Genomic DNA, 11,730 nt, shown 5'->3' with positions numbered 1-11,730 from the left:
ATGCTGTTGCACAATATGGCACCCTTTCATGTGCACTCCTGGCGAGCTGCCGTATGCACTGATGCATAAACACATTAACAGGGGAAGAGACGAAGTTATTGCGCAAGCCACGTGATGCTTTTAACATTTTGTATAGGTCAATGTTTCTGTCGTCACAGCTGATAGAAGTTTCTTTAGTGCAAGTTGGTTAATCACGTTGCGACAACAGCACAAGAAGCAAGGTCAGAATAGTAGGAGAAAACACAGCAAGATGGCAGGCTGAGGAGGCAAGGTAGACAAGAATGTAAGGATTTAATGACATCGAAGAGGCCAGCCCTGCTATTCACAGGACTTGATGCTTTGAATGAGACGAGTTAATGAAATTGTAAAGGAAGAGGTGGATGCAGCATGCTTACAAGAACAAACACAAAAATAAAAGGACACAAATAGGAATAATAAACACATACACGCACAGAAGCACTCACATATTCACACACATGCACACAAACGCGAGCGCAAAAACTAAGATCTAAAATGCAAAAAAGGGGAAAATAACAAATATAAACAAACACGCAAGAAAACATGCACACACATTTAATGCAGACGCGAGTAGAGGTATTAGGAGTCAGTTCACAAGCAGCTGTGCCTACTTTGTCGTACTTTTAAATGATGTACATAATGGCTCTGTTGCCTTCACTGTCTTGGAATTGTTTTAGTAGCAACATATAACAATCGAAAAGCAGCGCAAAGTTGTGTTGTGGGAAAGCAAGTCGAGCGCTGGCAGCACAACTGATGTGCGATTGTGTCACAGCAGGCATTCTACAGCTGGCGCGTGCAGTGAGTGAAGAATTCTAAGCCATACAGAGACGCGAATTCATGCCAAGCTCCCTTGTAAAGGCACCAGTGTATCGGTCATAATTTTATATTAGTACTAAGGCTGACATTAAGGAAACAAACACTGCTCCCACACGCCTGGCCGTTAATAATCCAATGACATTCGCTCAAGCAACGTGTGTTAGTCACTGATTGTTAGCACTGGTGGAAAGTGATCAATCGACGGTGCTACACAACACTCGAACGACGCCCTTCTAGACGCTCGGCTATCTTACCATACTGCTGCCAACGATCGATCGTTTGCGCGCTGAGCTGGCAGCAACAAATCTTTGCGTTGGAGGTTGCTTCCGCAAATCTTTTCGGTTGAGGAACTCGTAGGTTGGTTTCATCCGCGCACGCTTTTCTCATTTATCCTGAGAATGGTTTTGCTCCATCACTTCGCCACGTCCGACGTGAAACGCAGGGGCACAGTACACTAACACACCCGCCGCTCACAGTAGGTACCAGACTTTGGAAAATTCTCCTCGTCGTAAGTTCACTTAGGAGCAAAACAAAACACCATAGAACAAACACGCACGATGTTTGTTTGCCGCGGTGTGCCGCTGCGGGATCCTGTTTCCAGACGAAGCGCAGCGCAGCGCAGTCACCGATGTTCGCTGCAACCATTTTTCGTCGCCTCACGGCTCAGAACAAACGCACGCGGCACAAGTTGTGCATCGTAAGCTTGCAATAATATTTCCGACATGACAGACGCCCACAAACAATTCGAATTCACTCTGACGAAGGGAGACGCACACAGCTGACGCGACTCGGCCCAGTTCGAAGCGAGGGCGGCCATGTTAAGCATGTTCTCCGTCGGCGGGGTCACCGGCCGTCCGGCTCATGACGTCACCTGAAGTGCGCGCCTATTGGCGGAGGCTTGTGTGCATCCGCCTTTGAGGGGCAAATGCCGCTGCCTTCTTAAGTTGTACCCGACTATAGTGAACGCAGAAAATAGAGCTGTCTGCCTGCAGCGCTCCGAAGACGTCCTTTTGCGGGTGCCGCGCGGTGCACCTTGAGCTCGAATAATAATAATAATAATAATAATTGGTTTTTGGGGAAAGGAAATGGCGCAGTATCTGTCTCATATATCGTTGGACACCTGAACCGCGCCGTAAGGGAAGGAATGAGGGAGGGAGTGAAAGAAGAAAGAGAAATAGGTGCCGTAGTGGAGGGCTCCGGCATAATTTCGACCACCTGGGGATCTTTAACGTGCACTGACATCGCACAGCACACGGGCGCCTTAGCGTTTTGCCTCCATAAAAACGCAGCCGCCGCGGTCGGGTTCGAACCCGGGAACTCCGGATCAGTAGACAAATTGCAGATTTTGTCCGCGAGCATCGTGCCAGATCCTTGCCAGTGACAGCAGAACTCATCCGCATCAAAAGCTGTCGAGCTCGCCCGTGAATCCGGACTGTCCCAGGAGCAATTCAAGGGCTCCATTCCATTTACTGGTTTAGTCGCTTCATGTGATGCAAAGGATTTGCACTTCGCCGGCGCACTTCAATCTGCCAGAAGCTACCAGAGGCATATGAGGACAAGCTGGCCGAATTCCGGTCCTATGTTATCCGTCTCCGGCAGCAGCATGTCTACATGCTGGGACAGATCAGCAACGCTGATGAAACGCCGGTGTGGTTCGACATGCCATCGCCTACCACACTGCGCGAACGAGCACTCATGCACTGCAGCAGAATGAGCACTTGGGTACACTGCAGACAGCAGAAAGCTGCCCCCATATGTAATCTTGAAGAGGAAGACGCTCCCGAAAGAGGCTTTCCCGCGGGACGTTGTCGTTCGCATGAACGAAAAGGGCTATATGGACGAGGCCCCCTGGTGAGTTGGATCAATATCGTCTGGAATCGGCGACCTGGCGCACTCCTGCGGTGTCCAAGCATGCTCGTCTTGGATGCCTTCCATGGGCACTTCACCACTGGTGTGAAGCAGGCGCTCTGTGACGGGAGGACTGAGCTCGATATTCCGAGGGGCATGACGTCTACCCTTTAGTTGCTGGACATCGTGCTAAATAAACCCTTTAAACACCGTATGCGTGAACTCTATAATCAGTGGATGAACGGCGACAACCCGAAGAGATCTAACTGGCCGGCTGCGCAGGCCGCCTCTCGCCACTGTGGCCACATGGGTGTCTCGGGCTTGGCACTTGCTGCCCGATGATATATGGTGGTGCGGGCATTCAAGAACTGTTGCGCTGGCAACTCGGACGGTACTGAGGACGACATGTTGTGGGACGGCAGCCAGTGTGAAGCAGTCATCTTTGGGCGAGAGTACAGACAGCTCAGAAGAATGAGCAGGCGACGAGTCTGGTGGCACCAGTAAATAAAACGAAGTTTTGTGCCTTATAATTTTTATGTTGACTTCTTTGCTTCAAGTTAAGGGTGTAGACCTATATTCCGCATTGTATGATACTACTTTGAGATGCCGATGGACATGACCATGGAAAAAAAAAGGTTCCAAATCATAGTGGTGGTTCGACAGCGCAACAGCACACACAGACCAAGTAGGAGACGAGACACACAAACCAGCGCTGAACTTACAACTGATTTTTTATTGCGAAGAAGCACGTCATATATACAGTCACGAAAAAACAGCGCACATGCGCAATGTCAAGAAGACACCTAGTGATAGTAAATGGTAAAAACCGCTTTAAAAGCACGTGTGCATCCGCTGGAACGCTACCCACTATGTAGCATATTGATTTCTAGAGGCGATAATGAAACAGATGGCGTACTCATGCATCCTTCACTTTTTCTGATAATATGAAATGCCTCAGCTACTTCTCGAGTGCGCTGGTCAGGATGAGCGAACAGGACATCATTGTCATCAAAAAACGGCGTGCATTTGCACGCGAAACAATGTTTAGCCAGGTTAGTTTCTTTCTTCGTTACAGAATTAGCGTGCTCCATGAGCCGCACGTTAACGCAGCGGCCAGTCTGTCCTATGTATGTAAGGCCACAGGACAGGGGATTTGATACACAACGCCTGTCTTGCAGGGAACATATCTATTTCATGGTTTATGCTGCAAGCATTTCTTCTGCGCCATTCATGCCTTCTTTGAACCGCCGCCCCAACTCTTTCTAGCTTGTTAGGTGCAGAGAAAAAAAACCTTTACCCCATGCTTGCTCCCCACCCTTTTAATCCGGTGCGACAGCTTGTGGACATATGGCATAACCACTGCCCTTCTCCTTTCTTCCGAACCCTTTTCCAGCCCCGAGGTACTTGCAGACAATTTCAGGGAACGGCGGACTTTGTCCGCACTCGAAACAAGAACTGAGTCCGGGAAACCAGCTTCCCTACATCTGTCTGCCTGGGCTAAGAGACTGGGCATCATTTTATAACAAGATTTCTTTACTGCCATGCCTAAGCATCCCGTAACGATACCGCTTTTTGCAAGCTTTGAATGAAAGGACCTGTAATTCAAAAGAGGCTTTTCACTCCTGGGTGAGTACTGCCAACAGACATGGTTCGATTCGAAAGACAACTTTAAATCAATGAATTGCAACACTGTTTCCTGAGGGACTTCATGTGTGAACCTCAGCCCCGACCCATTACGTGCAAAAACATCAAGAACATTTGACACAAATTTTGGATTCACTGACCTAGCCAGCACCAGGTAATCGTGCACATAACGAAAAATGCGTATACAACAACAGGCTAGATCAGTCTCAACTTTCATATCAACCCGGCTTAGATAAATGTTACTGAGAATGGGGGCTACCTTCGCACCTATGCACACGCCCGATTTTTGCATATAAAGTTGGCCATCCCACTCAACAAACGTGTTACTCAGGTAGTAGGTTAACAGTTTCAGAAAGGATCCTGTCGTGATTCCACACTCATTTTGGAACACGCATTCATCGTTGTTCTCCGTGATACATTGCTGAACATATTGGATTAGTTCATAGTGTGGAAGAGAATAAAACAAGTCAACCACATCGACGCTAAAACCATCACATAGTGCTGGGCTCTCATTTCGGAGGAAATCAGCGACTGCCTCAGAATTAGGTACGAGAAACGGATCCTTTACGCGAAGTGACGACAAATGTTTGCACAGATAGGTAGACACAACCAACTGCCAAGAATTGCGCTCAGATACGATTGCCCGGAAAGGAATGTTAGGCTTGTGCGTCTTAGCACTAAAGAAAATTTCTAGCACCGAGTGTTCAGCTTCCCTCACTTTCTTTGCCATACCTTCTAGCTCAAACTTCCGAAGCAAAGTCACTGCTCTCTTCTTGCTCAGCACCGGATTCCTAGTGACACTTTTGAAGTTCTTCATAACTGCTCCATGGGCCTTTTCAGAAAACTGGTCCTCTGACATTACTACAAAGAAACCCTCCTTGTCCGACTGGACTGTGCGCAAGCGGTTATCGTACAGATAGTCGACTAATGAGCGAAACTGATTATACTTCCCCTTCGAACTAACGCATCTAGAGACGGCATCAATGCAATCTGATTCGCATTTTGTTCGGTCTGCAGCTGGGGCTTTATAAGAGACATCTCGTGCAAGTTCCAACCTTTCGACGGTCATCATGCCCGATTCTAGGCAAAACTTCGGTCCAAGACGTAAAGTTTGTGCATGCCTTGGATCCACGGCGATGTCTCCAAGTACCAAAAGCTTCCCTCCCGCGTAAGAACGCCTCTTGGCTTTGGGAAGGGAAGACCGGACGACGTTCCACAGGAATTCCGTAAGCTGGTCTGTAGTCCTACACCAATAACGAAAAACACGCTGGTTCTGGAGAGGTGTCCCGCTGGCGCATCTTGACCACAACACATCCTTGAGGAATCTTGCCTGGCGCATCCATTCACTTCGAAGAATCTTGCAGACCCTCTTCGTGTGCCCCGTGGAAGGTCTCAGCCAACCGCAAAGTGCCTGTACATCCTGAGGGCAAATGTCTTCCCGACAGTGCCATGAAGCAGTGCGTGCCCGGCAGATACACACAGCTATAAGCGGAGATAGGACAGCTGGGTTAGACAAGTCCAAATTGTGACACATAAAAGACGGCCATGTACTAAAAATAAACTGCAGAAGAACTGCAGATTGGGCTAGTTGGTGATGCATAGCGGTGGTTCGACAGCGCAACAGCACACACAGACCAAGTAGGAGACGAGACACACAAACCAGCGCTGAACTTACAGCTGATTTTTTATTGGGAAGAAGCACGTCATATATACAGTCACGAATAAACAGCGCACATGCGCAATGTCAAGAAGACACCTAGTGATAGTAAATGGTAAAAACCGCTTTAAAAGCACGTGTGCATCCGCTGGACCGCTACCCACTATGTAGCATATTGATTTCTAAAGGCGATAATGAAACAGTTGGCGTACTCACGCATCCTTCACTTTTTCTGATAATATGAAATGCCTCAGCTACTTCTCAAGTGCGCTGGTCAGGATGAGCGATCAGGACATCAGTGTGATAAAAAACGGCGTGCATTTGCACGCGAAACAATGTTTAGCCGTGTTAGTTTCTTTCTTCGTTACAGAATTAGCGTGCTCCATGAGCCGCACGTTAACGCAGCGGCCAGTCTGTCCTACGTATGTAAGGCCACAGGACAGGGGAATTTGATACACAACGCCCGTCTTGCAGGGAACATATCTATTTTCATGGTTTATGCTGCAAGCATTTCTTCTGCGCCCTTCATGCCTTCTTTGAACTGCCGCCCCCACCCTTTCTAGTTTGTTAGGTGCAGAGAACAGAACCTTTACCCCATGCTTGCTCCCCACCCTTTTAATCCGGTGCGACAGCTTGTGGACATATGGCATAACCACTGCCCTTCTCCTTTCTTCCGAACCCTTTTCTAGCCCCGAGGTACTTGCAGACAATTTCAGGGAACGGCGGACTTTGTCCGCACTCGAAACGAGAACTGAGTCCGGGAAACCAGCTTCCCTACATCTGTCTGCCTGGGCTAAGAGACTGGGCATCATTTTATGATAACAAGATTTCTTTACTGCCATGCCTAAGCATCCCGTAACGATACCGCTTTTTACAAGCTTTGAATGAAAGGACCTGTAATTCAAAAGAGGCTTTTCACTCCTAGGTGAATACTGCCAACAGACATGGTTGGGTTCGAAAGACAACTTTAAATCAAGAAATCGCAAGACTGTTTCCTGAGGGACTTCATGTGTGAACCTCAGCCCCACCCATTCCGTGCAAAAACATCAAGAACATTTGACACAAATTCTGGATTCACGAACCTAGCCAGCACCAGGTAATCGTGCACATAACGAAAAATGCGTATACAACCACCGGCTAGATCAGTCTCAACTTTCATATCAACCCGGCTTTCGAATCGAACCATGTCTGTTGGCAGTATTCACCCAGGTGTGAAAAGCCTCTTTTGAATTACAGGTCCTTTCATTCAAAGCTTGTAAAAAGCGGTATCGTTACGGGATGCTTAGGCATGGCAGTAAAGAAATCTTGCTATCATAAATTGATGCCCAGTCACTTAGCCCAGCAGACAGATGTAGGGAAGCTGGTTTCCCGGATTCAGTTCTTGTTTCGAGTGCGGACAAAGTCCGCCGTTCCCTGAAATTGTCTGCAAGTACCGCGGGGCTGGAAAAGGGTTCGGAAGAAAGGAGCAGGGCAGTGGTTATGCCATATGTCCACAAGCTGTCGCACCTAGAGATGGGTCGCTCAGGAGTGAGCCGGATCTTCTGAGCCGCTCTTTTAAAAGAGCGGGTGAGCCGTGGCTCAGTAAAAGTGAGCGGCGGTTCTTTTGGAGATCCGGCTCACTGATCCATAGACCGTAGTCACGCGTAGTGATCCGTGCCGAACGGCGAACTGTCTGTTCCGTCAGAGCTGGGTCGCTGGGTCTTCTGCTGGGTGCGATTTGCGCGCCATGTGTTAGCAGTGCGAGAAAGCTGGTTTGTCGTTCAGTTAGCAGTGTCCAACCGTCCGTCAGAGCTGCTGGGTGCGATTTGCGCGCCATCTATTAGCCGTGCGAGAAAGCTGGTTGAGTGAACGGGTCGCCCGCTCGCTGAACGAGAGATCCGGATCTTCAAAGGAGCCAATCGGCTCACTGAGCCGAAGACCCGGCTCTTCAAAAGATCCGGATCTTTTGAAGAGCCGGGTCTTTGGCTCAGTGAGCCGTTTGGCTCCATTGGAGATCCGGATCTTTTGAAGAGCCGGGTTTGGCTGGCCGGCGTTATTTCGACCAGGTGAAAATAACGGAAAGCCAAGCCAAATCGTTATTCCGACCTGGTCGTAATAACGAAAGCGTTATTTTCACCCATGGATTATAGATTGGCTTGGCGTCATTTGTGATATGTGGATTCGCGGTCGTGCGGGCGTGGGCGTTTTGCATCGCTTGCTTGTTTGGTCGGCCTCTGGATGCTCTGGACGTGTGGTGAGGCACATTCGTTGTGAAAGGACGCTTGTGTGGTTTGTGTGCTCGCACTTGTGTAGTGCATGTGCCTTCGAAGGCGCTCCAGAAAAATGAAAGTCTTTTCGAAGGTTTCTCAGGAAAATCTTGTCGTAATTGACCGTATGAAAATACGCTTTCATTTCGCGTAATTTATGGGTTGTTCGAGTGGCCATATGCGCGCTCATCCGTTCCGAACTTTCGTCTTGATTTGCGCAGAGTATAGGCAAGCTAGTAATGTGAATTCTTTACAACGTGTGGCAATGGTCAGAAATACGATCATGCACGGTGGTTCTGCAGTCCCCGAGGCATCCGTCGGTCGAAGCGAGCAGCGGTCCCATACGTACACGGTCGTCCACCCTGAACACGCGAGTGCGTGGCTGCACTCTCTGGAGGGCCACTGCGTCCGACACGGCCATTCATCGCAGTCGAGTGGCGCAGAAGTTGGACCTGGGGGTGGCGCTTCGCGTCATCTGCCACTCCGCTTCGATGCGCGGCCGTGTCGGACGCAGTGGCCCTCCACAGAGCGCAACCAAGCGCTCGCGTAACGACAAGAGAAGAAGGCTGCTAGTGGCACGTCGACAGGACCAGATGGTATTCCGATTATGTTAATAAAGAAGTTAGGACCAAAATCCAAGCAAACATTAACAGAGTTAGTGAACAAAATGATAGTGGATGAATGGCGATCAAGCAGAATGAACTTGATATATAGGGGAAAAGGGGACAAAACTGACTTAAGCAAATACCATCCCATAACAGTGAAGTGTGTGGTTTATAAAGTGGTGATGCAGATTATAAAGGACAGACTGCAGGCTTGGATGGAGAACGGGTTCCGGAAACAGAGGAGGTTGGAGCTAGGACAATGTTTTCATTGACACATTTTATAGAGATTGCCCCTATGGCTAGCATTTCTGGATATCAGGCGAGCCTACGGCAACGTTATACAAGATGATTTGTGGGAAACAATAGGCACATTCTATGGCGATCAAGTAGAATGAACACGGTATATAAGGGAAAGGGGGACAAAGCTGACATAAGCAAATACCGTCCTTCAGAAACGCACTGCGTCGAGTCTCGGTTAGCCTGAGCAGCTGTCTGTGGAAGGTATTTAGCAATGAAGAGGGAGCATGCCTGGAGCGTGCGAAGATGCGGTACGCGCGCGCTCCTTCGCTGTTATCGCGGTGGCCGCATTAAAAATCCCATACAATCTTCGGTGTATTGGAATGTATAAATTCTGTATTTTAAGGTGCAGGCGACAAGAATAAAGCGGATGGCAGAAACAAAATTGTCGGAGCGAACCCACGCAAGCGCATTTCATACAGCGCGGTTTGTGCAGTCTGCCGCGGCATAGTTTCGTTTTTGTGCTGTCGTTCACGCTAGCGTCGCAGCGTCGATGTAACAAACAACAGACGCACAAAAAAATCACATGGTCTGTAGGTGTGCTGGCGTTGGCCTGGGTGCTTCCAGAAGTCGCCGAACGCAGCGGCGAACAAGTGCCTATATAGAGTACGTGTATAGTATCGCTTTTTCTGGCCGGCGTCGCCATTACGCGCGCATTGAACGAATTCCGGGACGGTATAAACTACAATCGTGAGATGACTTTCGCGACGTACGACAAGGGAATTATGCAACAATTGCATTATGTAACAGATATAGGCGATCGAGTTTCAGTTGTAGGGGCTTCTGTGGCAGCTGGACTACCTGGCTCATATGAAAAAAAAAAACGTACCGGGAAAAACGCAGCAACCGCGAACGTAGCAGCGGGTTCTACTAGATGTTTGTTTTGCAAAGGGAAAAATTAATCCTGCCTCTTTTCATTGCGAGGGCTAGAAGCGCCAGATGCGGAATTCCATCTCATATCGATATCACCGTTTCGCTGTGCCGCATGCAAGCACTATGATCAGTGCGTTTAGTTGTAAAACCTTTTATGCGCGATCCTTCCTCAAACACACGCTCACACAGTGAATTCTCGTTGTTTTGTGCTCGCTTTTATAGCTCAAAGTTTCGGTCAATCTATTGGAAGTGAATTAAGGGCGCCAAGAGTGAACGCGTGTGTGCGGCGGTGGTTTTGTAGCCGTGCTCCCTTGGAGCAGTTATAAATTAGTCGCTATAATAAAACTTTGAGATTTTCGACGTCTTTTGAAGATGAAGACAATATATCCAACGATCATTACGTTTAGGGACAAATTGTGCGCACACCATAGGTGGGAAATATATATATGGCCACGTACCAACGGTCAGGCATTCGACGCCTCGATACTTCAAACTATTAAGTGACCAAAAATTTGTTCAAACTATGCTGATTAGAAACAAAGGGTGAGGGGACCGAAAAATAGTTCTTTACGCAGAGTTCGGAATAAAGAGAGCCCGACCAGAGGGGTTGGTACGGGTCTTTTCATTCTTATGCGACCGCTCATCAGCAATGTCAGCGGCGCCTCATAGCTTCCACTCGATAGGCCCCGCATACGCTAAGATAAACTGGTCCCACGTCGTGGCAGAAACAGGAGCGCAGCTGGAGAAACTGCACTTCGAAAGCACCGTGTGACAGGGGTAGTAGACGAGTGGTTCTCCGCGATGGCCGTATGCAGCACGCTGCATTGCCATGCTTCATCGGTCAGAACAGGTAAGCTGTACGGCCGTTGCGTATGCTTATATTACCGGCAGCTTGGTTGCACTGAAATATGCGATTTTGACGGGAGCGAAGTGCCAGTTCGTAAATACCGCCGGTTTGAATTAAGCAATTTCCCTGTCTGTCTACAGTACACACCTTACATACCCCTCTGGCAATAATGGCCCTCAGCAGCTGAGAAAAGAAAAAAATATTAACAGGTGATGCGAATTCACTCAGCCACCGTTCTTCTTGAGGAAAGGTAGGTTACAACAGTAAGAGAAGACAATAAATCAAATTTAGCGAATATTTAGGGCCTCTTGTTAGCAGTTCAAGCCTGATATTACCCAGTTTGTGCACCCAAAACTGCTAGGACTGTTCTCTTGCCTTTGTAAAATACCTACAAAGAACATTCAATTCAAAGGGCCTCAATTACAATGTTCAGTGGGCTTCGGCACCCGTTTAGCAGTTGCCTGAAAGCAGTATGTTGGCGAAATTTATTTTTTTTCATTAGCTTTGTGAAGCATTTCCTGCTGCAATGGCATAAACAGGAAGGCAATATGCGGTTCTGCAGCAACACTTCAGACTGTGATGCGACACACGGCAAGCACTTACCTCAAAGATGAGTAGGTCGCTCAGAGGAAACAATGTGGTGGCCGGGTATGGCCTTAAAAAAAACTGCTTTGTAACACGGTTTTTCTATACGGCCAACGAAGTTGTTACTCATTTATTCATACGCTTCATCAATTACTGACAAGGCGTGTCGGTAGGAACACTTTATTTGGCAAAGAAGTCCTGGCCGACATGGGCCTAAAGCGACTCTGCCTGTAGGCCAAGGTGCAGACTTGTGGGCACAACCTTGAGCCAATAGCCTGGAACGGGGAATAGGTG

The 11,730-nt window shown here is 48.4% G+C and overlaps 1 protein-coding gene across 1 annotated transcript; it reads right to left on the bottom strand.

The window, feature by feature from the left end:
• Positions 1 to 2,664: 2,664 nt before the first annotated feature.
• LOC144129994 (uncharacterized) lies at positions 2,665 to 5,860 on the bottom strand. Its single transcript, XM_077664046.1, has 2 exons — positions 5,059 to 5,860; positions 2,665 to 2,801 (listed from the first exon to the last, which is right to left on the bottom strand). Exons 1-2 carry the CDS (start codon positions 5,858 to 5,860, stop codon positions 2,665 to 2,667), a joined length of 939 nt encoding a protein of 312 aa, XP_077520172.1.
• Positions 5,861 to 11,730: the final 5,870 nt, after the last annotated feature.

Source organism: Amblyomma americanum, chromosome 1 (genome assembly GCF_052857255.1).
Source record: "Amblyomma americanum isolate KBUSLIRL-KWMA chromosome 1, ASM5285725v1, whole genome shotgun sequence".
Lineage (NCBI taxonomy): Eukaryota > Metazoa > Arthropoda > Arachnida > Ixodida > Ixodidae > Amblyomma > Amblyomma americanum.
Note: the sequence above shows the minus strand (reverse complement) of the source record. Positions and strands in the feature narration are given on the sequence as shown.

Bases quoted from the DNA above. Each gene is read 5' to 3' on its own strand.
- LOC144129994 (XM_077664046.1), bottom strand. From the start codon at position 5,860: ATGTGTCACAATTTGGACTTGTCTAACCCAGCTGTCCTATCTCCGCTT. The intron at 2,802-5,058 runs GTATGGCAAAGA...CTCCCGTCACAG, and splicing joins TCGGAAGTTTGAGCTAGAAG to AGCGCCTGCTTCACACCAGT.